Source organism: Sodiomyces alkalinus, assembly GCF_003711515.1.
Source record: "Sodiomyces alkalinus F11 unplaced genomic scaffold SODALscaffold_1, whole genome shotgun sequence".
In the NCBI taxonomy this organism is placed as follows: Eukaryota; Fungi; Ascomycota; class Sordariomycetes; order Glomerellales; family Plectosphaerellaceae; genus Sodiomyces; species Sodiomyces alkalinus.
The window spans coordinates 5482193-5506287 of NW_021167079.1; the positions used below are offsets into that span (position 1 = coordinate 5482193).

Genomic DNA, 24095 nt, shown 5'->3' on the forward strand with positions numbered 1-24095 from the left:
CCCCTACATCAAACACCAGCCCCATCCGTAACTCTTTCTCCCGCAGCAGCCGTTCGCTTGACGTTCAGCAGCAGGAAACGCGCGAGCCTCAGTCCAAGCTCGCTTCGGATTGGCGACCTCAACATTCCATGCTTTACTGACCACAACAACCTGCACTCCAGTATACTCCGAATCGATCCTCCTCGCGTTGGATATTGGAGTTCCCGGATTATCCAGAAAGAATGCACTGATGTCCGTCACGGCTACCTACCCCGTCATGGCAGACTTGAAAGAGCCAGCACATGGGAACCTTTGGCCCAACTATGGTGCCCCGGTGCATCAGTTGCCAGCTCGATTCAACAGCAGCCTCGATCCGGGATTGTCAAGTCACTCAACCACGCCGACGCATCCAGCACGACCACGTAACGGCCTTCCTCCAGCGGACAGCACGGGATATCCATACAATCGATATGCACACGACGAGTCGGATACTTACGATAGACCCCATCATGCTAATCTGTCCTCCCAGCACGGCTACCACGAAAGCCTAAAGCGTCCATATTCGCACGTGGAGCAGCCGCCGTACCAGGAAATCGTCCAGGATCTCAGACATGATGGGTCGAAAATGACCGTGAACCACGACCATAAACTCTTGTCCTTCAAAAAGGTTCCGGACAAGCACACCATAGTCGACCAGCATGGTCGCATACAGCAACTCGAACTCTCTGCTCAGCTTCACGGCATGTTCTTTCTGTCTGAGATGCCTTCCAGTACTAGCGATGGGACGGTCCTCCAACCGGAGCTGACTTGCTACCGACGAAACCTCTTCCAGATCAGCGGTTCGCTGATTACTTCCCGGAGTCCGCTGTCCGTTATCACTGAAGCGGGCGAAACTGTGCCCGTCAGTAGTACCGAGGTGACCGTCTCCGCAATGGAATCGGTGGACGGCCACCCCGTGCGGCTGATCGTCATCCCTTGGAAGACCCCGCCACCGAACTCGTCCGAGGTCACCCAGGGCCCGGACCAGGAGCCTCCATCACTTCCCTTGATACCTTTCCAGGAGGACGGCACAGAAACGGAAGGAGAATACGCAGTATACCCAATCGGATGGAGACGGCTGCAGTTTCGAATGTGAGTTGGAAGAGTTTGGGCGCACTTGCAACCCACGGTGATGCTGACATGCAATCCCTAGTGCGACGGCGAATAACGGTCGACGGAAGGAGCTCCAGCAACATTTCGTCTTGCACCTGAAAGTTGTTGGCACCTTGACCAACGGTAGCAAAGCTGTCCTCGCAGAAGCGATTACGGCTCCCATTGTAGTGAGAGGAAGAAGCCCGCGAAACTTCCAGGCAAGAAAAGAGATCCCGCTCCTAGGATCGAGCGCTGGGTCGAGGGGACAAGCCTTGGTAGAGACGGGGGTCGGAGTCGTTGCTGGGCCACTAACGGTGAAGCCTCACGAGGCCAAGGCGAGAGGCCTAGACATACAAGTGCCGCGGGGAGCTTTCACTTTCACCAGCGGCGGCCCAAGGATGCCCAGTACCCAGCTGGGACCTGTTCGACAAAGGTAAGCAGCGGTTCCTTACGGGGTTTTCCGGACGCTTCCGTCGTATGGCGACAAACCCCCCTTTGGGTTGAACACGGTACTGACGAGTAACAATAGCTCATACTCGAACTGGGCGCCAGCAACCATTATGCCGTTGCCTCAGAACACGACGCCCGCCACCGCCAACTATCCCCCGACAACAATGCCAGGCGAGCATTATCCCAAGGCACCCATATCTAGCGCGCCAGTGTTTGGCGCAGACTCACAAGATATTCCTCTCTCGGCCGGCGGGGCGCCAGTTCAGGTGCCCATGGCGTCGAACGAAGCTCCTAGACAACCACAGCCAGTAGCCCGCACGTCGTATTCGTATGCTCAGTCGACAACGGGGCCCCCGCCCCTGTCTTTGTCAACGACGACAGATGCAGCAGCAAGCATCCCGAGATATGTCGACACCAATCCTCGTCCGACGAAGAGTCCTCGTCATGGGAGCCACCCCTCCATCAACAGTACTAGCTCCATGGGGAATAATGATGGGTCTTCCGAATATCGATACAGCTCGTCGTACCCGCCTGTGAACCAAAACACCAGCGAGATGCCGGTGCCGAATTATGGGACGGATGCTCCCTCGGGAACGAACCCTACTCCGCCACGGGAATACTACGCACCTGCAACCGGATGGACGACGTCAGCAGGAGAACCAACCTCAACCATGGCGTATGCCAATGAGAGCAGGTCCTACACGTCTCCAGGGCAGTACAAGAGCAGTACCGCCGTCGCTCCGGCGAAGAGCGAACCCTTGGGGGCGACTACAGGTCCATCCGCAGTCTATAATGGCCCACAACGAGGATCATTCGACGCGATGAACCATTATTCTTGGCATGCCGTTTGAAACAGAATGGTGCCGGGTGCGCGGCGATGAATATCCCGCTGAACATATGGGTAGCATGTATGGGATTCATTCCTCTGCGACTCCCTTGTCGGGCTTCCGCTGGGCCTTTTTCTTTTCTTCTGTTCGTCCTTTTCTTCGTCTTTTCTTCTTCTTTTCCTGGCGTTTCGGGGTGCGAATCACCTGGGGCCGGTAGGCGGTGACTTGGGATTGGTGACAACTGTATGAATACTTCGACACGAGCTTCGTTCGAGGCGGGAACGAGATCCGCCTTGTCGTCCACGTCGTGAGTAGGGTACCGGAGCTGTTGGATTCAGCGACATGTCATGCTGGCTGAACACGATATTTTTTCCCCCTGTCGCGAGCACGGAGGTGTCTTTGTATATAGCAGGGGCTTGTCGGAAATCTCTTGGTTTCTTTGCGAGGATAATGGATTTCAGACGCCAGTTGGTCTGTCCTTACTCCAGCACATGGCCATCCTGCTGCCAGAACCGACTCGAGGGACGTACAACATAGCGGCGGCGGATATTTGGTTTTTTTAAGACGGGCCTTGGCGTTGGTCGGAAGGTCTCGATGCTCTTTTCTCGGAGCACCCAAGGCAACCGATCCGAGGAAGCTGGCGATTCTGAGATGTGATGCCAGGTGATTGGGGTTTCCTTCGTATATGAGGCAGAGTCGTGGGGATTTTGGTAGTAAGTAGGTAGCAAACAAACTGGGAGCGATCCAAACCAGCCTCTTAACCCTTAGATCCAGTGAAGTATAATATGGCCAGAGCGGTAAAGTGTGGTGTTGTCGAATGTCTCATGGCCTGGGCGTAGTAGATTTCCCAGTCACCCAGCACGGCAGCGGGAGCCCGGTTCTTGGAAATCTAGTCTGAAGGAGCTAGTTGGATACTGTAGTGAAAACGCAAGAATGGGGTCCATCAAAGCGCAAGGCGGGCCATAGAACATGGAAGAGCAAGAGCGCAAGGATGTTAGGCACTGCGGACGATGATGAATAAAATAAAGGTGTATCTCAAAGGGGTTTCCTATGACAGGATGGTCCGAAGAAAGTGCTCATAGGCCGGACCTATGTAGAAAACGATTAGAAGTAGGAGTGACGAGGAGAGAAAAGCGATGAGACAAAACCTTGGGGGGAAGGAGAACGAGAGCCGGACCGGAGGTCGGAGACCAGGGACATTGGTTCTCGGGTCCGGTATTAATACCAGTCAGCCCAAGCACGACGAAAAGATCGACTTCGAACTTTGAGCCTGGGAACATCCCTGGTCCCCCCTCACGTTACTTTTGCAGAGAAAGTACAAAGTAATGGCCGAAAAGGGCGAAAGTAGGCGGGAGAGGCGGGGCGTGATGCGGCTCCGCAGAAAGGTTCACAACTCCGAGAGTCATGATGGTGGGGGTTGGGCTAATGGAGATGATAATTATTAGTTGGCCGTCACATACTGAGAGAAAACGGCCCCGTTCTGCCTCCCCGTGGACCAGTGGTGAACCCGAAAACAGGCCAGGTCGGCAAAGGCAACAGGGTTGGCGCAGGCGGATCCTCAGAAGGAAGTGTGTCATTGCTGAGAAGGAGGAGGGGAAACGATCCCAAGGAAAAAGCCACTTCGGCGAAGTGAAGTACGAAGTAGGTACGGTATTGGCCTTGGGTGCTCCGTACCTTAGACATGGTTCATGGATGATGGAAAGGGGTGCTTGCTGCTGATCCAGGCGGCTGGGACCGACGGAATACCCTATCCGGAATGTACAACGTACGTCGTGGTCTTGCATGCCTCTGACTTGTGCATTTATTAAGTGGTGGTGGGAAAAGTCTCGGGAGCGGCAGCGGTAGCTGATTTCTGATATCTAGAATCTTGTTGATTGGGTTCCGTTGACAAATCTCTGGCGGATTGTATCTAATGGTTAAACCCCAGTGATGACTACTCCGTACTTGAAATATTTACGGACTGTAATCGGACTTGAGTCACCTCGGCTTGCATGGTTTTGACGTTCCCTAACAACTTTCTCATGTCAAGAGAGGACTGAGAGACAATTGGAGGATTTGATGAGAATTACAACAACGTACCCTACCTACACGTGTAGAGGAAGGACGATCGACAGCAGCGTATCCCGTCTTGGCTATGTGATTAGTTACACTGTACACGTAAGGTAGATAGGCCCCCTGTTTAGGTAGCTTGCACTCACTGGTTTGGTTAAACGTTAGATCCCGCCCTCCGCGCCGGGTCACGAGGCTATTCTCCACTGACGGCATTCTCCAGAAGGTACCTACTCCCGTATCACAGCTTCTCGCGCGTTTTCTCCTGCTTAATGTTATCCCCTCCATAAGTACTTCACGGGTATGCCCTAACTGCCCTTAGGCAGTTAGCCGTCAACCAAAAAGAAAAAAAGAAAAAAAAAAAAGAATACGTTCGCCAGCCTCTAGCCGTCACTGGGATCGTATTCATCAGTTGCTTTCATCCCTAAATTTTTGTTTCCGTCTCTGAAGAAATTGTCACTGCAGGTGGGTGAGGAAGGAAAAATTGATTAAAGGGAGCAACACGACCTGAAACCGCGGGTCTTTACTAAGGTTTCAATATTGCAACCTCAGAAGTGCCAGCAAAACGTCACTGCGACCCTTGGACCAGGCCCAAGCAGGGATGTTTCCCTAGCCCAGGTCCCCGAGGTCCCCGAAAGCAACGCTAGATCATCCAAACCAGCACACGGTACCTACTCGGACGCGTTGTTACGGACATTACTTTGTCTCCGAAACAGAAGCCCATCAGGGGAGCCAAACGACTTGTCAAGATCGAATTCCGCAACCCACCCTGCGGAATCAGAGAAAGCTCGGGTGTCAGCATCCCGCCATGTTCCAGCTCCTGGATGCTAAACGGTCAGTTTTGTGGTCGCAGGAACATTTTCTCATTATTCGACTCCAGCCCACCGATTTATCACGACACCGTGCTTGCTATTGCTGCTATGCCTAGGCCTATGGACTGACTTGACCACTCATAGCGTCCGACGGGAAGATCTTGCTGACTCGGCCTCGGACGAGTCCTCATCTGGTGATGAGAATGATTCGCCCCATGCTGAGCTGAGGGCGAAACTCCATGCGCGCCTTGCGAGCGCTCTCAACCTTGGCGAATTTCTGCAAGCCCCCATCACTGCTCCTGCATCGGCGGCCAACGAGGAGCGTCACGGCCAAGACTCGGAGTCGTCTGCCGCTCAAGAAGGACATGACGCAGAAGATGCGGAGGAAGCGTTCGAGTTTCGGCTTTTTGGCACGGCCCAGCCACCGGTCAAAATCGTCATCCCAACCGACGAGATGGAAGGCGGGCCCGGAGGGGAAGGTGGCATGTTGCGACGGCGGCCAGTATCCTACTACCTCGCTCATGCGCCGACTCCAGCCCAGCAAGCCGAGTTCGCCACCGCCGCCGTCAGCGGGGAAGATGTCCTCCGCCGCGCCCAGCAGCGGTGGTGGGGCATGGAGATGCCCTGGAAGGTGACGCACATCACTGCCCAGACGAAAACCAAAGGCGGGCGAACCGTGTCGGTATCCTTCTCCCCAGCAACAGCAAACGGAGCGTCCCAAGGGACGGAGAAGGAGAGGAAGAAGCCGAATAGGCGGCCCGGGAAGAAGAAGCGTATCGCCATGCGGGTGAAGGCCAGGGAAGCCCAGCGCAGAGCCGAGGAGGAACAGAAGTCTAAACTGACGAAGGAGGAGGCGATGCGTGAGAAGAAGAAGAAGCTGAACCGGCAGAAGAACCAGAAGAGGCGGGCCAAGGCTAAGGAGGCCAAGATGGTCAACAAGTCTACGAGCGAGATGGGCGAGGGTGAAACCAGGGATCAGGACGCGAGTTCTGTTGCTTCAAATGATTCGTGAGGAGGAATTTATAGCGGGCGTTATGGGCGCTCGATGACAGATCCAGCTGATATTCAGTGTTGTATTGAAAACAGGAAGCAGGGTTGGTTTACTCGAAATTCGGCAGCCGCAATGAGTTCAGCGTCGCCCTTTCTTTCTTTTCCCCTTCTTCTTCCTTTTATTTCCCCCGCGCGTTCTCTGCGTCTACTTCTCCCCTGAGATAGACAGCACGGATTTAGTACGGGGCATGGAATTCCCGTACGCATAAGGGCGATGGTTGACCCTTTCCGGCTACTCTTTCATTCTTCGACGAAGTCAGGGACATGCCCTATTATCATATTATCACGAATCTGTGTGCACTAGGTAGTGCTCCAACTACGGGGATATGGATTAGATAAACATCAGGAGGACTGGCTTTTTTGATCATGTCATGATTAGGAGCGTCTTGTTTTGATACAGTCACCATCGAATTCTGAGAACTGGTCGCTGGTTTGAACGGAATGGCCAATCACGAAAACAAAAATACAAAAGAGAGACAAAAGAAAGGAGATAGTCTTATTATGTTGTTTGTATATAAAAACCTCAAGTCTTTTTACCAACAGCTTCAGGAGGAGATCTTTCCATCCCTGAAAGCTAGTGTTCGATAGGGGACTTATCGTACTTGTTGATGCTCCGTCTACCCAAATCATGTCGCGAAACTACACTTCAAACACAATCATATAGAGAGTCTACAGAGTTAGTCTAGACTTGTAAACGCAGTACGAAGACCGAAGGTTATTCAACCTTGAAATTGTCCTCTAGTCCCTTACCTTATATAACTGTTCCTGCTCCTTACCTAATCAAACTTTTTGGCATGAGTGGGGCTTTGAGGTAAAAGGAATGTGGAGCTCAGGAAGTGCCCGGGACAGCTTGAGTAATGCCGGGATGGAACTCGCGTGTTACCTGCTGCCCCTTGATATCTGCTGGCGGCTTTCGAAGGTGCAAAAAAATTTCCCAATTCATCCCCATCCACATCTCCCGACACGACCTCTCCAAACTTCACGCGAACACCATCCTTTTCTTCCCCCTACCCCCTCTACATTCTTTTTCTGTATGTTGTAATTTCTTAGCAATTCTTTAATAAGTGGAACAAAATGCCTGCTGCGTTCCGCGCCATTTCTCCGTTTGTACGGACGGCGCAAGCTTCCCTGCGCCAGGGTCGTCTCAACCCCTTCCAAGCTGCACTCAAGACGCAACATGTTTCCCCCATCCTCAACATCTATCGCACATACGCGGTCTACGACCGGAGCAAGCCCCACGTCAACATTGGTGCGTCGGCGAAATACTTCCACCTCTAAACTGGCTGGCATTTGAACTGACCGTACATCCTTGAATAGGCACCATCGGTCACGTCGACCATGGCAAGGTACGAAATTTCTGCATGATTACCCGCATCTTCCTCGAGGAAAGAGAAAGACGAAAAGAAGAGAACATAAAAACAGGAAAGGAAAAGACAAAAGAAAGCTGACGCTCGAATTTGACAGACTACTCTATCAGCTGCTATCACCAAGCGTCAAGCAGAGAAGGGCCTAGCCAGCTACCTAGACTATGGCTCCATCGACAAGGCCCCGGAAGAGAGGAAGCGCGGTATCACAATTTCCGCGTCGCACATCGAATATTCCACAGAAAACCGTCATTACTCGCACGTTGACTGCCCTGGTCACGCTGATTACATCAAGAACATGATCACCGGTGCCGCCAACATGGACGGCGCCATCATCGTCGTCGCGGCCTCCGATGGTCAAATGCCCCAGACCCGTGAGCATCTCCTCCTCGCCCGTCAGGTCGGTGTCCAGAAGATCGTCGTATTCGTCAACAAGGTCGACGCCATTGATGACCCTGAGATGTTGGAACTTGTCGAGATGGAGATGCGCGAGCTTCTCAGCACCTACGGCTTCGAGGGTGACGAGACCCCCGTCATCATGGGCTCCGCGCTGATGGCCATGAACGACCAGAAGCCTGAGATTGGCGCGCAAAAGATCGACGAGCTCATGAAGGCCGTTGATGAATGGATCCCCACCCCCCAGCGTGACCTTGACAAACCCTTCCTCATGGCCGTCGAGGACGTTTTCTCCATCTCCGGTCGTGGCACCGTCGTCAGCGGTCGCGTCGAGCGTGGCGTTCTGAAGAAGGACTCCGATGTCGAGATCATCGGCAAGGGCCATGAGGTCATCAAGTCCAAGGTCACCGACATTGAGACCTTCAAGAAGTCTTGCGACGAGTCGCGTGCCGGTGACAACTCTGGCCTCCTCATCCGCGGTGTCCGCCGCGAGGACATTAGCCGCGGTATGGTCGTCGCCGTCCCCGGTACCGTCACCGCCCACCAGACTTTCCTGTGCTCCCTCTACGTCCTTTCCAAGGAGGAAGGTGGCCGCCACACTGGTTTCCGCGAGAACTACAAGCCCCAGATTTTCCTCCGCACCACCGACGAGGCCTGCGCTCTGACCTTCCCTGAGGGCACCGAGGACGCTGCCCACAAGGTGATCATGCCCGGCGACAACGTTGAGATGGTTGCCCACCTGCACCATCCCAGCGCTATCGAGGTCGGCCAGCGGTTCAACATCCGCGAGGGTGGCAGGACTGTGGCCACGGGTCTCATTACCCGCATCCTGAAATAAGGGATCACCAAGTATGCAGGAGCAAGCTTGGACGGATGGACGACAATTGCACAGTCATGACTGTCTTCCGGGGCAGATTCGACTAAGTGCAAGAAGGGAGCGGAACAATGTTCGCAGGCAAAACAAAAAAGGGGTGTTGCCGGCTTGAATTTTCATGATCTCATGTACGACTAACCTGCATGCATCCATACTTTGAGTCCCAGGCTCTTCTGTACATTCATCGACTTCCGGGCTTAAAAGCTCTCCGCTCTCCTTCTCCCTTGTCTTCTAGTTGTACTTTTAGATAGATGCCGAATCTGGGAATAATGCACATTTACCAATGGATGGTCGGTGTTTCCCCCTAACTCTTGTTCGTAAATCCGTTGACTTGCTGATAAGTCCATAGCGGCAACATCAGCGAGTTGTGTAATTGTGAAGATGCATTGCGACGATTCAAAGTAAGAATGGCAAAAGGCATAATGCCTGATTGGTCTCCTATTCAGGCCAAGGTCTTCACCTCATTGACACAACATCAACTCGCCCCGAATTACGTAGCCAGAGATGGGCATTGGTTCCATCGTTTTGGTGATTTGGCTTGTCAGATGCCGTAGCATTCATCTATCCTCAGAGGAATGCCCGGCCGAATGCATACCGTCGTCCGTACTTCCATGCAAAAGTAGAATACCGAGAACTCCATCCGTATTCCTTCGGGATTGAGGGGAAGCCTCTACCTTCCCTATGATGAACAAGGTGTTGCCTTTTTATCCTCCCCAGGCACTGCTAGGCCGAACTTTTCTCGATATGCCGAAACGAAACTTTGCCCTCCTCAGCTCAAACCCCCTTCGATTGGTATCGTGACGCCCTTAACGGTACTATTGGCCCCTGGTGTTAGTCTTCGCTCGGTGTTCCTTTTCGTTTTACCATCCTCTTGCTATCTGGTGATAGAAGGGTAGAGTTCGCACCTTGTTGAAGCCAATGTCCTTGGCCTTCTCGCGGAAGCACTGACGGCAGAGGTTGAGGTCGTACTTGCGGATCAGACCGGCCGAGTGCTTGCAGACGCGGCTATAATATAGCATTCCGTCAGCATTTGTTTCCTCCATGATAAAAACATATCAACCCAATGTCTCCCCCCCAAAACACAAATGGACATAAAAATCGACATGTAATGGCGGGAGAATGATTCGAGGGCATTCGGAGGGGAGGTGGGGAGCTTTCGGATTGTGTAGGTTCGGCATACCAAGAGCGGGAGCCCTTGCCGTAGCTGCGCGGGCGGGAGTTCCAGACGGATTCGTGAGACATGCTGGGCAGATGAGTTCTGTCTTGCGAGACTGACGAGTTGGTGGGCTTGATGAGATCTTGTCTGTCGTCGTCGTTGAGCGGACTGGGTGGGTGGGTAGTGCGGCGCGTCTGGTCGAGCTTTTCGTAAGGACAGGGTAAATTTTGTGTGGGATTTCTCGAATTTTTGCGGTGGTCTCCCATTGGAGGAGGGTTACTGTCCAAGCGAGGCCAGGTATGGGTGGTCTGTGCACCAAGTGTCTGAAGCACGTGATGGAGCATGCTCAACCCCTGACTGCACCGCTAACCTCTATTGGATTAGCGTCTCTCCTTCGATAACGATAACGATAATGCATTGGTGGCTTGAAATCGTCAACCAGGTGGGTGATGTAACAAAGCAAGCTGGCTTCTTTCTGATTTCAAAGCCTTTCTATCAAGCATTCTAACAAGATAGCACTGGCATTTGCTCTGGTGTGACCGTCTGCATATCGTTTTTATTTTGACACCCCTCTTTTTGCTATCATTCACACACATTCTGGGTCAATCCTAATCTCGTACCCGCAATGGTTCTCTTGAAACCTCTCGTCCTCGGAGCTCTTGCAGCTACCGCAGCTGCCAAGTCTGCCGTCATTGACCTTCTCCCATCCAACTTCGACAAGGTTGTCTTCGAGTCTGGCAAACCCACCCTTGTCGAGTTCTTTGCCCCATGGTGCGGCCATTGCAAGACCCTCGCTCCTGTGTATGAGGAGCTGGCCCTCTCCTTCGAGAGCCACAAGGACAAGGTCCAGATCGCCAAGGTCGACGCCGACGCCGAGCGAGAGCTAGGCAAACGCTTCAAAGTCCAGGGCTTCCCGACTCTCAAGTGGTTCGACGGCTCGAGCAAGGAACCTGAGGAGTACAATGGCGGCCGCGATATCGAAAGCCTGACCAACTTTATCATCGAGAAGGCCGGCATCAAGCCCAAGAAGGCCCAAAAGCCCCCTAGCGAGGTTGTCATGCTGAGGGAGGGGACTTTTGAGCAGGAGACTGGCAGTGATAAGCACGTTCTTGTGGCCTTTACCGCCCCTTGGTGCGGACGTACGTCGCTCCCTTCCTTTCCCTATTTCCATTCTGATTCGTTACGCCTATTCTCTTATGACGGGCCGACAGCTAACGCCGGCGCCTTGCTTACTTCCAGATTGCAAGAGCCTTGCTCCTATCTGGGAGGCCATCGCCGACGACTTCGCCCAGGATGAGGACGTTCTAATCGCCAAGGTCGACGCCGAGGCGGAGCACAGCAAAGCCCTCGCGAAATCCCAGCGCATCACCTCCTATCCGACCATCAAGTATTTCCCCAGGGGTTCGACTGAGGCGGAGATCTACAGCGGCGGTCGCACCGAACAGGCCTTCCTGGACTTTATCAACGAGAAGGCAGGCACCCACCGTGCCGTCGGCGGTGGTCTTGACGCCATCGCTGGCACCATCTCCGCCCTCGATGCCGTTGTCGCGAAATTCACCGGCGGCACTACACTTTCTGAGGCGGCCGAGGAGGCTCAAAAGGAGGCGGCTGCCTTGGCCGACGGCGCTCAGCAGAAGTATGCGGAGTACTATGTGAAGGTGTTCAACAAGCTCAACAGCAGCGAGGGTTGGGCGGCCAAGGAGCTTGCCCGTCTCGAGGGTATCCTCGCTAAGGGTGGTCTCGCCCCCTTCAAGCGGGATGAGCTGACCAGCAAGACCAACATCCTCCGGAAGTTTGTTAAGGACACGGCTGAGCGTGTCCGTGAGGAACTGTAAATATTGGGCGTGGCATAGCATGGTGCGCTCTGGAACATTGCTTTGTACATAATAAGAGAAGATCAAGCCGTCTTCCACGGACGAGCTTTGTTTGATTCCGCACCCATTTGGTTCTAGGTAGACCTGGTGGGTTGTTTTCCATAGCCTAATGAGCCTTCGGAGCACGAAAAAGGAAATGATTTATGATATCATAAACTCCCTATTCATAGATGACTCGCAGACTCTGATTTACCACTGTGTGCCTGGGTTGTCCCAGTAAAAGCCGCAAGGCAATATGCTTAGACCCCAGAGCAAAATGGCCTGTTTGAACAGCTGTTTGAACAGCTTTTTGACTTGGTTGGAGCCCGTCCGAGACCCTATTCCGCTGGACAGATTCAAGAGTTTTGGGAAGAATTCGAATCTCCCTCCTTTCCTTTGTCTGCCAGCAATGCGGCCTCGAGGTTATCCAGTCGCCTGGACATCTCGTCCACTAAGTGGCCCGTCAGAACGAACACGTGAGACTTGCAAATGATGTTTCAACAGCAGCATATTCAAAGGTAGAATGCGTTACCAGATCGCTAACTTACTCTTTGCAAATATCTCGCTTGATATACCAGCGAATTTGTTAGAGAGCGTATTGAGGAGCTCTTCCACGGCTGCATTCACATCGGCTGCCTTCGTGTCCTCATTGCTCTGGAAGGTCGTTAGTACATGCACCAAGTTCCGTTCGTCGACTGTCGGGATTTCGCTGTCCTTTATTCCTGAATACTCCAGAAACGACGACGACGGCTTAAGAGAGGACTTGATTGTCGAGCTGGATCAGTGAAGGACTGGATCGGAGAACTGAGTACGCACACTGCCTTGGTTCAGATTGGAGTCGGGGTTGTTGGTGGCCATTTTTACGTATTTTTATAAGGTATGCACCTCCTTTCCAATGTCCTGATATGGTTTTGTTGTACACGGTGGTACTCGGTTGTCATTAATTACAAGGAGATAGTTGTTTCTGCACACGCTGATGAGATAGACGCCTTGTTCGTTCTCGCATGAGGCAGGTTGAAGCTGGGTTGGTCAACGGGAAGATACGTACCAGCTACGTACACAGTGTTATTACTACCTAGGTAGGTAGTTGATTTCTCATATGGGGTGGCGCAGCTTCACTAAGGTACGTAGCTACAGTAGATACCCAGCCACATCTCATTAGCTCACGCCACAGGAGCCAAAGACCGCATGATCTTCCACGATTCTCACCCAGCTCCTTTCAATATTTCGACTTCAATCCTCAGCCCTACCCTTTGCCTCGAAGAACATTAAAGCGAAAAAAGAGGCAATCTCTGACGCGACATATCGGTATTATAATGGAACCAAGGTAACGGGAAATCGTATTCGAAGGCGCGGCCCTACTTGCCAATATGCCGCCTCGACGACCACCCGACGTCGCTACTTCCATCCTCTTCATAGTATTCCTCTGGTTTGTCATTACCAGTCACGAGAGCCCTAGTCAACTACTTTCGTTTAGTAGCTTCTTGTCAGAGCGTTATGCGAAACACCAGGCCGCGCTCGAACGCTTGAACATATCGACCTGGGGTGATTTCTCGCCAAGACAAAGCGATAGTCCAGCTCACTTCAGTGGATCGTATCTGAATCTGACGGGATTCCGGGAAGAGGATGGTTTCGCTTGGGACGACCTGGCTCGGTTTCGAAAGCAGTGCCATGAGTGGAGTCGCCGAGTCAACCCGCCCATGGCGGGGGGAGAGAAAGGGCACCCATCGATCACACAACAGGCAGTTTGGCACAACGCCACTGGTTTTGTCAAGGGTCATTGGGTTCGCAAGGACTCCTCAGCAAATCGGACACAGGCCGACTATAACCTCACAGCCATTGCCCCCGACTACACATGGCAAGATTCTGGCCACACGTGGTTCAGGAACATCACTGGCAGAGAAGGGAAAATTGCGGTCGATATCGTCGATAACGGGCGCAACGTGGCGCAGCTATATTACGACGCCCTACTAGACGAGGCTGCAAGAGCTGGCGGTCTCATTCGGACAGCGAAGGCGTCTCTTGAAATTGAAGATGTGGGAGGGAGCGGGAGGACGTGGGAGATGCGCTTGCACGGCGTCCAGTGGCCACGCACCGGGGTCTTCCTCATGACCACGACAAGCGAGAAGTTCGACGGCATATTTGGCCTGCCTCACCTCAGTCCCGGCCCGGAATATTTTCGCTCCAGTCAGACGCTGCTGAACGAGACGCTGGCTACGCTCATCCGCAAAGAGAAGGCGTCCCTCTTCGCCGACGTGCCTTCCTCCTTTTCGTCTGAAACGGTGGACTTCCAGCAAGACTCACTCAGCCCCTCTCCGCGCTGCGAGTTCGTCCTGTTTGCTCAGGTTCATCCTCTGGACAACTCTCAACTCGACATGAAGGGGTTCAATTCCGACTTGGCGAGTATTTCCGAAGTAGTGGGCGATATCGAACGGGAGCTTCGGTTTCCCAACGGTGCACCGATTCGCGGGATTCCGGACCTACAAATGTCTGCCATCCTGTGGTCCCCAGATTGCGCCTTCTTCCTCGAGACCAAAGGGCCTCCTGCGTACACGCCGGCAGAGGGTCGGCATCTGGTTGGAAGCAAGATTGAAGTGATCTTTGGCCAAATTCGGTTCTGGGTGCTTACCTGCGCCGGCGCGTTTGGGGCTCAGGTCTTTCTGCTGAAAGAGCAAATGAGAGAGTCGTTTACTCCTTCCACGCTCTCTCGCATCAGCTACTCTTCCATCAGCATGATGGTAATTCTAGATGGGCTGACTTTTGCAGCGGCATCGATGTGGGCTCTTGAGGCAGGGATCACTTTCCTTGAGTCACTCTGCCTTTTGTTCGCTGCTTTCATGTCCATGTCAATCGGAGGCATTTTCCTTGCCGAGATCCACAAGGTACAAGAACCCCAAGACAGGCGGCGAACGGAGAGGGAGTCAGCGTCTAGCCGTAACAACGCGCCTGTCCCCGAATCAGCTCCGCCAAGGCGGGAAGAACAACAACAACAACAACAACAACAACAACAAGCTGCTCCCAGTTCTGAGCAGACGGACGCAGAAGCTGTGCCGAGGCGAGCCGAGTCGCCGCCCATCATCATACCCTCGGACCAGGACATCGACGCAGAGATAGCCCAAGTTACGGCCACGAACAATAACACGGGACGACGTGAGGCCACATCCACCCGCGGGTTCGTGATAGGCCGCCTCGCCACTACCATCTCTATTGTGCTATGCTTCTTCATCTTCTCCATGGCCTGGTCTTCTCGGATCCGCTCCCTGTTCACCAACATATTCGCACTGGTGTACCTCTCGTTTTGGCTACCCCAAATCCACCGCAACGTCATGCGTAATTGCCGCCGCGCACTGTCATGGCGCTTTATGATCGGCCAGTCGGTGCTGCGGCTCGCGCCGCTGGCCTACTTCTACCTCAGGGAGGATAACTTTCTCTTTGCCGAGCCGGACCGTCGCATGTTCCTCGTTTTCTGCGGTTGGCTCTGGGTGCAGCTCTGGGTCCTCGCTTTCCAAGACGTCCTAGGACCGCGGTTCGGGATCCCAAAGTCCTGGACTCCCGAGGCGTGGGACTACCACCCCATCCTTCGGGAGGACAACCTCGAGGACGGAAGCTTCCCTATCGGGCTCCTCTCGTCGTTGGAGCCCGTACATGCTGGATCGACGGGCGCGGATGGGGAGCGGGAGGATGATGGAGAAGATGGGGATGGGTACGGGGACGGGGACAAAGGCGTCGGGGGGCAACGGTCAAGCAAAGTCAAATATTTGGGGCCTGGCTCGGGCCGCGGTATGCGGAGCGCTCGAACGGAGTGCGCCATCTGTTTTGACGTCCTTGAGGTGCCAGTGGTACGGGCCGGTGAGGCGGACGCGGCAGCTGGAGGTGTTGCTGGCGTGTTGACGAGGCGGAACTACATGGTAACACCTTGCCGGCATGTGTTCCACAGTGCATGCCTTGAGAGTTGGCTGCGGTACCGTCTGAAGTGTCCGATATGCAGGGACGACCTGCCTCCACTATGAGAGAACTTGCCGGGCCTACTGTACTTTACGAACCTCCGCCCTGTACTATGGGCGGATTATTACCGACTGGGATGGATGTTCATTGCTTTCTTGATTGGGAAGAGAGCGTTTATGGTACGGGTCTTGGTGAGGATTCTTTGAGTTATATATCTTCAGTCCACGAATGACACTACGTGTGTCAGTCTTTCGTTGGGCGTATTTGTAGATGGCATGGGATTTAAGATAGGAAGTTATAATGGAGATGGAGCGACTCGGGCTTTATATTATAGTCTGGTAATATTAAGCGTCCGTCTGAGAAAACACGGGAACACGCAAGTGGAATCACGGGCGAAGAGGTTATACGAGGCATGCCTGGGATGATATAAAGTTAGTATGAGTTCCAAGTCGGCTTTTGATCGTGCAAAGCCTGTTGAATGGGTTGCCGCGTTCTGGAATCGAATCTTTGGCGGTCGTTACAAAGGAGTACCTTATTTACCTCCGCACTCCTTTAATAAGCCGGTTGTGCTGTTACCTAATAATAATGCGACGCTGACTTTCGTCCACAAGTGTTTCAGCTCAACCGGCATTGCTTCCTCGTCGAAACTCGGCACAAACCCCAACCGAGAGAACTTGTTCAAATCTCGAAATACGGTTACCCCAGAGTTTCTGGCAGGGCATAATACTCCGGTTAAATGACGCGCTGCCTACCTTAGTAGGTAGGTTTATGTCTCCCGATTAGTGTCCCCTTCATCCCTCGCCTCGACCCCCACAGCCTTCATGCTGCTCCCTTGGCCGACTCGGGTATCTTACCGCCTCGTTGACGCACAGGAAACCAAACGTTTCTTCCATCATGCGTCCTGACAAAGAGAGGGTCACGCAAGCAACCCACTCTTCCAAATGCCATGGACAACGACGCAAAGGCGAAAGGCGAAAGGCGAGATAGCTAAAGGTAGTCGTACGGAGTGCTACAGTGGAAAGGAAGTACGACCCCGTGTGCCACCTAAATACTCAAGTTTGTTTGTCCACTTCATCATTATATCCTTCTCGCCCGCAGCGTTGCAGTCTTCTGTCTGCTGCCGTGCCTCGTTCCCCTCCTTTCTGTTTCTCTCGCCATCTTATATTTCTGCTACCACTGCTCTCACGCCTCTTGCCATTGTTTCCACTTCCGTTTCCTTCTTCAACATGGTCCCCCCTGCTGTCTCCATCATCATCCCACCCAGTGAGTCAGTTCGTCATGCGCCTTGGCGGATCTTGCCTTTCCACGTCAGGCATCACACCAGTGCAGACAGCCTCTTGCTCAATCATCCAGTCTTTCCACGAGCTCCTCCAGGCGGAATCCTCCCTTTCTCCCCCATTTGGAAAGTGGTTGCCTTGGCTTATTATGGATCCTTCGCTGATCGATACACCCAATTGATTCATCCATCCATATATCCCGCCACCCCAGACCCTGCAACCCTACAATCCTGGAATTGTGGTACAGCCCCTGTCATTCTCCCCCAGGGTTCGTTCTGGTATCGATCGGATCGTTCCGGCCACCATTTCGAGCACTTGAGTCTTCTTCTCTCAAGGTACGAACACGCGATTGAAAAAAAGAAAGAAAAAATCGAGGAAAAGGCTCAATAACTCTCTGCTCGTTTTATCAGCCTTGCTCCCCCCTTTTCCTCCCTCGATCCTCTCAGTGGTTCATTATACCCTTCCACCGCAGAATTAATTACCCTTGACCTGGTCCGGTTCCTATTCCCTAACAGAACGAGACTCTGTTTAGCCTTGTCCTAAAAATAAAGTCACCGACAGGGTTCTGTGCCTGTCCACTTAGGTATTCGAGTACTTAAAGTCTCCGACGGCAGTTCACCTCTTGAAGAATCCTGCGCCGTTACGCCACGCCACGTTGGACGCGTGGTTTTAAATACGGTTTTCCATCTCCACTTCTGGATGCAGGACAGTTATCAGGCGATGCTCCCGAACGAGACTTTCCAAAGGCTTTGACCTCGGTCACCGCGAAGTCTCTCTCGGTTATTAAACATGTCGTCCGCAGACTCAATAAGAGGAGATCCAACCACAGGAGGACCTTCAAAGTCGCAAGATGCAGACAGTTCTCGGAAGACAAAACGAGCTAGGACAAGTAGGCCCAAGGTCAAGACGGGCTGTCATAACTGCAAGTATGTGGCACTGCGCAACCCCTCCACCCCCTTCTTTTCTTGGGGGGGTTTTTTTTTTCTTCTTCTTCTTTTTTTATGGTTGTTTGTGTCTCTGCGGCCTGTGATGATACAGGGCAAATATTTTGCTGTTGTTATTCTTTTTTAACCAATTGTCACTAGGCAACGCCGAATCAAATGTGATGAAAAACGTCCCGCCTGCACGCAGTGCATCCGCTCGAAGAAGGCCTGCACTGGGTATCCTCCCCCTCCCCGAAGCGCTAGATCTCATGAAGTCCTCGCCATCGCCCCGAAGCCTCTCTCTGCTCCCCCATCCAATGGGCCTCCTCCTCTCGCCCACCCACCACCCCGGAGGGCACGGAGGCAACCGGAGCGGCGAGATGCCATCACGCCGCAAGCGCCCGTTTCTTCTTTAGGTCCTGTGACGATGTATCGCCCCTCGGCCACTTTGCCTCTGTCGCCCCATGAAGGCCTGTACTTTGAACTGTTCCGGACACACACCGCTGGCGAGCTGTCCGGCTACTTCGACTCGGTCTTTTGGACGCGGACGGTGCTACAGGAATGCCACACAGAAGATGCTATCCGACACGCGGTTGTTGCCCTGGGGGCTCTGTATAAGACTTTAGAGCAGTCCTCCGAATCACCGCCCGGTTCCCCGACGAACCACGACCCCGTAGATAACGCCTGGCAGCATTGGGAGGTCGCCGTCCGCCAGTACTCGAAAGCCATCAACGCGCTGGTCCATTTGAATAGCGAGGATCAACGATCGCACAGGGTGCTTCTCATGGCGAGTGTGCTTCTTGGCTGCTTCGACTCGTTCATAGGCGACCACAAGCAAGGCATCCGACAGATCCAAAACGGCCTGGAGCTGCTCGAGAAGCTTCGCGCTGAGAGGAGGAAGTCACAACTCTCCGGGTCCGAGGAGCCCGTCGAAGAAGAACTCGTCATCATGTTCACACGGCTGGCGATCCAGGCCAAGTCTTACGACATGGCCTTTCACTTTCCCCAGCCATACGTCATCCGGCTCATACCCTCAGCATCCGAGCCACCACAATCGCCACCATCAGACGCGGGTGGTTCGCCGTCGTCGACGACCTCGAGCTCCCTCATGTCTCTCTTCTTCTTCCCCAGTCGCTTCACCACCCTGATGGAAGCTCGGCACTCCTGGGACAGGCTTCTCGAGGCGATAATGAGGTTCACGGAAACCATGTTCAACTACGCCCAAACCAACGGCAGCAACAGCCCCATGGGAATTCTTCCCAGGGAGCTGCAGGAATATGGGCTGAGCTTCAGGGGTCACATCGACGCATGGTGCGAAGCCTTCGAACCCATCCTGCAGTCCCGGAGGGCGCCCGACGTCACACACCAGGAAAAAGCCGGCATCGCGGTCCTCAAGATGTTCCAGATCATGACGCAGATTCTGTATCTGATGACTTTCAGCGCCAGCGAGTCGCAGTTCGACGTGTTCCAGCCGCAGTTCGAGACGATCGTGGGCCTGGCGCTCGAAGTGGTGGGGGACGAAGAGAGGAGGGCGGAGACCGAGAGGTGCCCCGACCCTTCGCGGTGTCGCCACCGGCGGCAAGATCAAGACCCAGTGCCGGATGTTTTCGGACGATACGACTACACCACGAGGACGCACCACATCAAGCCCAGCTTCAGCGCGGACCTGGGCATCGTGCCTCCGCTTTTCGTGGTGGCGACCAAGTGCAGAAACCCGGTCACCCGGCGGCAGGCGATCCAGCTGCTACGCAGCAGCGCGCGGAGGGAGGCCATGTGGGATAGTGAATTGACGGCACGGATCGGGGACTGGATCGCGACTATTGAGGAAGAAGGAGATGCCGGGGTCCCCACGGCGATGAACCCGTGGCATGGCGCCATGGACACCTCGAACGGAAACGGAAACGGAAACGGAAACGGAAATGGAAATGGGGTAGCAGGTGCGAGCTCGAGCTATGGTCCTCCCGCAACGGTCCCCGAGGAGAGGCGGGTTATGGTCAGAGCCGTTGACTTTGATCTCCGCGCGCGGTTTGCAAGATTGCAGGTCGGTACGAGGGGTATCACGCCGGGATCGCCGGACATGAGGTCTCGGATGACCCAGATTCGGTGGTAAGAATACGTTTGGGCTTTTCGCCGCTATCTTGCACCGCAGCTTGCTTCATTTCTTGGGTATATCCCGCTCTTTAATTACTGTTGGTTATCTACAGGTGCATTCGAGGCTTCATGTAGTGCTTCTTAGGGATCCCTCCACGACGGCATCTTCCTCACTTGCACGCATTTATGCGTTCGGCGTTTCATGAAGGAGAGGGGCGTTTCTGGATAGGGGCAAGAAGAAAACGGAAAATGTAACAGGGGGGTAGGAAGAAGACGAAAATGTCTTGTTCGAAGCCCACAAAAGAAAGAATCCAATAGATAATCATCGCCGAGTTTGCTAACTCTTATTTTTGATCATGCTGTGTGTTGCTTCAAGATCTTTCTATATCACCAAAGCATAGTTAAATACTTTCGCACTTTGTACGGAGGTAATGCTGGAAGTCGGGTTACACAGTGTAGCGATGACTTTTTTGGGTATATAAATGCACTGTATGCATTTCCTGGAATGGATTAGCTTAGAGGGGCTACGACTCTTGAGCTCTTCCACAACGACCCCTGTGACCTACCTATGTACCTATGCTGACCGCTTCTTCCAATTCTTCCAAGACCTGTACGTTGTACTTCCTATGGATGTAACTAACAATCAGTTGCACTACGGGTTATTGGTGCTCCGTACCTGACTAAGGTACATTAATTATGGTCTAGTACTTAAATGCATAGGGTCCGACACGTTATTATCATGGGCCGGGATGCGAGGACATCACGTATAGATATCGGGACATCCATATATGGGTGCATACAAAGTACCACACCTATTTTGTATATATCGACTAAGACGCTATATAATTACTGCGTGTGCGCCTCCTGCTACGAAGCAAAATCGCCTTGCGGTAGCGCGGTACCGCAGGGCGTAGCGTCGGGGGGATTTCGGCCATCGTAATAGCAGTTATTATTATTGTGGAAGAGTTATCGTGACTCTAATTTAGGGAAGGTTAATAAGGTAATTGGGTACCTAAGGTAGGTAGGTAGGTAAGGCAGCTAATATGACAACAGTAAGGTACATAGCGTCTTAATCGATACATACAAAATAGGCGTGGTACTTAGGCCGCCCGGGATATTTGTCATAGACCCATATATCGATGTCCCGATATCTATACCTGATGTCCCGAATCTTGGCCCATTATCATTGGGTTATTGTTCATGGACCCTTGAACCCCCTGACAGCTTCTTCATCAACACGTGCAATCTTGGAGTTTCTTGTCGATAATTATCCTAATTAGTACTAAATAGTACCCAGTTTAATGAAAATAATGTGAGAAGTGTCGAAAAAAAAGTTTCTTTACTCTGGGGCTTTTGTACTCCGTACTCCCGTGTTGTGTGTGTGTGTGTGTGTGTGTGTGTGTGTGTGTGTGTGTGTGATGAAGAGAGTCCAACCAACGTTTTTAAAGCTCAGGGCTCCATTCCCCGTCAAGAATCAATCCCAACCCATTTTAGTCGGTGAAGAAATCATCTCGGAAGGCAGGGCTCAGTAAGTTTTTTTTTCCCCCCGGCGCACACAGACCTATTTCCCCTTCTTTATTTGCAAAGTCCTTCTTCTCCTGTGGGGTTGAGAATTGTTCTCCTCGATCTCTTGGCGATAGATATACGGCTCTTTTCATATGGAGCTATATTGTAAGAAGCTTCATAACTGATCGGATTTTCTCAAGATTGATCCTACCTACCTTTACTCCTACAAGCTTCCAAACACGCCACCACATACATACGTTAATAGCTCAAAGGAGCTCATATATTTCAACATGACTACTCTCGAAAATAGTACCGTCACTTACGAGCAGCTCGCCGATATTGAGCGCGAGTTTGAGGAGGTCGAGACCGAAATTCGTACGTTTCCTTTCGTCAGTCGTCATTCATCATCCATCATTCATCATTCATGGTCTATCGTTCTTTCATATTTCATATTTGCTTCTCTTGTCGATGTGTGCTTTTTCGCAATTATTTTATCTTCGTTTCGTTTGTTTATCCCCCCAATTTCAAGGCCAATTGACCTCCAGCCCGCTCATGCGGACTCTTTGTATTGCGTCATTCACTACATATCACTGACATATCCCGTAAGTCCGCCAACAATATGAAATGTCACGCCCCCTCTATGAGAAGCGGCAGGCTCTCGTCTCCCAGATCCCCAACTTCTGGGCCCTGGTGATGGAGGCCGCGCCGCCCGAGATTGACGAGCATATCCAGCCTCTCGACTCGGCCGTGCTGCTGTCGTCTCTCATGTCCATCTCGGTGCGCCGGTTCGAGATCGAGGACGGCGGCAAGGGCGACCCGCGCAGCGTGGCCATCCGCTTCGAGTTCACCGAAAACGACTACTTCGAGGACAAGGTCCTGGAGAAGAAGTTCTGGTACCGCTACTCGGACGACTACACCGGCCTGGTCAGCGAGCCCGTGGCGATTCAGTGGAAGGAGGGTAAGGACCTCACCGACGGCCTGCTGACCGCGGTCAAGAAGGTGTGGGACGAAGGGGAGGGCCCCCAGCAGAAGAAGGTCGGCAAGGGCAAGAAGGAGAGGAAGCCCCTGACGGCCGCGCAGCAGGCGCTCAAGGAGAAGATGGAGTCGATGAGCCTCGGCGGCGTCTCCTTCTTCGCCTGGTTCGGTTTCGTCGGCGCGCGCATCTCCGCGGAGGAGAGCAAGGCCAATCTGGAGAAGGAGAGGGAGCACGCCAGGCTGCGGTCGGAGGGCAAGGAGGTGCCCAAGGACGAGGAGGAGGAGGAGGAGGAGGAGGAGGAGGAGGGGGAGGATGATGAGTTCGATGACGACGATGACCTTGAGATCTTCCCCGAGGGAGATGACCTTGCGCAAGCTATTGTTCTGGACCTTTGGCCTGATGCGCTTAGGTATTTCAGTACGTTGTTTATCGCGTCCCCTTCTCCCTCCTCTCCCGCTTCGTCTTAGGCTCTCTCCTGGCGGTGCATTATGAAATGATGGGGGCTAACGTCGGGTGTCTTTTCCCCTCCTCTGTAGCGCAAGCACAGGAGCAGGAGCAGATGGCTAGTGATATGGAGATTGAGTCTGATGAGGATGAGGATGATGACGAGAGGCCGTCTAAGAAGCAGAGGGCCTAAGATGAGGGCGAGATGGAAAGAAACAAAAATGATCAACCATAAAATTAGGCGTGAATGCGAGAGCAAGCGAGGATTGACGAGAGAGGCACTGGAGCAGACAGGCATTTTTTTCTCCCCTGGTCGTCTCGCCGGGGTTTCCCCCTCTCTAGTCCCTTCTTCTATGTTTGCATGCAGTATGAAAAAGCACCACATATAGATTTCTTATGAACACGTTCATTTTATTTGGCTGTGTTCCGTCTTCGGAAACCCCATCGCCCAAGACCACCTACAGAGTACTGTATCGGCCCAGCACTGTAAGTACTGTCGATCCACACTCAGTCCGATTGACCGTATACCGACCAAGTCATCGGAGGACCGAAAGCGGAGACAGGTTCGGGATCCGGAGGTCCGCACACTCCACGAGGAATAACGGCCGTGGTCCTCTCCATACACCGTACCCAGAGGAAAAACGCCCAATGATTTTACTCGAAGTGACTCGCTTGTTGGGGAACATAAGCATAGGTACATTCATTATGAAGTGCTCGTTGTCCTGGATGCACCAAGCTTATCCAAGCCCAGTCAAGTCCCATTTTACGAGTCCGTGTTTCTCGGGCTGGTGATTCGCCGTTTTTCGGATGATGTCATCACTTTGTCTACTTTGCGCGCCCTGTACACTAAGAGGGAATCCGAAATCGGGGGTGAACTCCAGGGCAACCCATGACATCGACGCCTCGGAAGGGTCAGTCAAGTAATCATTACTTGTATAAGGTGAGGTAAGGTACACGTACACGTGCTGACTGAAGGCCGGCCTGGGCTTGGT

General features: G+C 53.0%; 11 protein-coding genes across 11 annotated transcripts; 8 read left to right on the top strand and 3 right to left on the bottom strand.

The window, feature by feature from the left end:
* Positions 1–256: 256 nt before the first annotated feature.
* Positions 257–2411, top strand: SODALDRAFT_269089 (NDT80/PhoG like DNA-binding family protein; the record flags this gene model as incomplete). Its single annotated transcript, XM_028607641.1, has 3 exons — positions 257–1110; positions 1172–1543; positions 1640–2411. The coding sequence occupies 3 exons, from the start codon at positions 257–259 to the stop codon at positions 2409–2411; spliced, it is 1998 nt and encodes a 665-aa protein (XP_028470995.1).
* A 2590-nt stretch (positions 2412–5001) lies between these two features.
* Positions 5002–6287, top strand: SODALDRAFT_33158 (hypothetical protein). The gene is made up of 2 exons (XM_028611486.1): positions 5002–5270; positions 5393–6287. Exons 1-2 carry the CDS (start codon positions 5245–5247, stop codon positions 6258–6260), a joined length of 894 nt encoding a protein of 297 aa, XP_028470996.1. The 5' UTR covers positions 5002–5244; the 3' UTR covers positions 6261–6287.
* A 302-nt stretch (positions 6288–6589) lies between these two features.
* On the bottom strand, positions 6590–7067 carry SODALDRAFT_33149 (hypothetical protein). The gene has a single exon (XM_028611465.1). The coding sequence runs from the start codon at positions 6926–6928 to the stop codon at positions 6674–6676; it is 255 nt and encodes an 84-aa protein (XP_028470997.1). The 5' UTR covers positions 6929–7067; the 3' UTR covers positions 6590–6673.
* A 174-nt stretch (positions 7068–7241) lies between these two features.
* On the top strand, positions 7242–9243 carry SODALDRAFT_327372 (translation elongation factor Tu). Its single transcript, XM_028610416.1, has 3 exons — positions 7242–7547; positions 7616–7644; positions 7763–9243. Exons 1-3 carry the CDS (start codon positions 7373–7375, stop codon positions 8894–8896), a joined length of 1338 nt encoding a protein of 445 aa, XP_028470998.1. The 5' UTR covers positions 7242–7372; the 3' UTR covers positions 8897–9243.
* Positions 9244–9792: 549 nt separating this feature from the next.
* Positions 9793–10174, bottom strand: SODALDRAFT_267611 (hypothetical protein; the record flags this gene model as incomplete). The annotated part of the gene is made up of 2 exons (XM_028607558.1): positions 9793–9937; positions 10113–10174. The coding sequence occupies 2 exons, from the start codon at positions 10172–10174 to the stop codon at positions 9793–9795; spliced, it is 207 nt and encodes a 68-aa protein (XP_028470999.1).
* A 377-nt stretch (positions 10175–10551) lies between these two features.
* On the top strand, positions 10552–12088 carry SODALDRAFT_327374 (disulfide-isomerase erp38). The gene is made up of 2 exons (XM_028610417.1): positions 10552–11227; positions 11328–12088. The coding sequence occupies exons 1-2, from the start codon at positions 10714–10716 to the stop codon at positions 11921–11923; spliced, it is 1110 nt and encodes a 369-aa protein (XP_028471000.1). The 5' UTR covers positions 10552–10713; the 3' UTR covers positions 11924–12088.
* A 47-nt stretch (positions 12089–12135) lies between these two features.
* Positions 12136–12966, bottom strand: SODALDRAFT_33250 (hypothetical protein). The gene is made up of 3 exons (XM_028611730.1): positions 12758–12966; positions 12490–12703; positions 12136–12392 (listed from the first exon to the last, which is right to left on the bottom strand). Exons 1-3 carry the CDS (start codon positions 12797–12799, stop codon positions 12298–12300), a joined length of 351 nt encoding a protein of 116 aa, XP_028471001.1. The 5' UTR covers positions 12800–12966; the 3' UTR covers positions 12136–12297.
* Positions 12967–13167: 201 nt separating this feature from the next.
* On the top strand, positions 13168–15951 carry SODALDRAFT_305079 (transmembrane E3 ubiquitin-protein ligase; the record flags this gene model as incomplete). Its single annotated transcript, XM_028608996.1, has 2 exons — positions 13168–15644; positions 15732–15951. Exons 1-2 carry the CDS (start codon positions 13312–13314, stop codon positions 15949–15951), a joined length of 2553 nt encoding a protein of 850 aa, XP_028471002.1. The 5' UTR covers positions 13168–13311.
* Positions 15952–16333: 382 nt separating this feature from the next.
* On the top strand, positions 16334–17829 carry SODALDRAFT_33273 (hypothetical protein). Its single transcript, XM_028611792.1, has 3 exons — positions 16334–16646; positions 16759–17498; positions 17574–17829. Exons 2-3 carry the CDS (start codon positions 16828–16830, stop codon positions 17704–17706), a joined length of 804 nt encoding a protein of 267 aa, XP_028471003.1. The 5' UTR covers positions 16334–16646; positions 16759–16827; the 3' UTR covers positions 17707–17829.
* A 123-nt stretch (positions 17830–17952) lies between these two features.
* Positions 17953–20196, top strand: SODALDRAFT_336642 (hypothetical protein; the record flags this gene model as incomplete). Its single annotated transcript, XM_028612613.1, has 2 exons — positions 17953–18089; positions 18249–20196. The coding sequence occupies 2 exons, from the start codon at positions 17953–17955 to the stop codon at positions 20194–20196; spliced, it is 2085 nt and encodes a 694-aa protein (XP_028471004.1).
* Positions 20197–21731: 1535 nt separating this feature from the next.
* SODALDRAFT_327378 (hypothetical protein) lies at positions 21732–23394 on the top strand. Its single transcript, XM_028610418.1, has 2 exons — positions 21732–22058; positions 22291–23394. The coding sequence occupies exons 1-2, from the start codon at positions 21974–21976 to the stop codon at positions 23124–23126; spliced, it is 921 nt and encodes a 306-aa protein (XP_028471005.1). The 5' UTR covers positions 21732–21973; the 3' UTR covers positions 23127–23394.
* Positions 23395–24095: the final 701 nt, after the last annotated feature.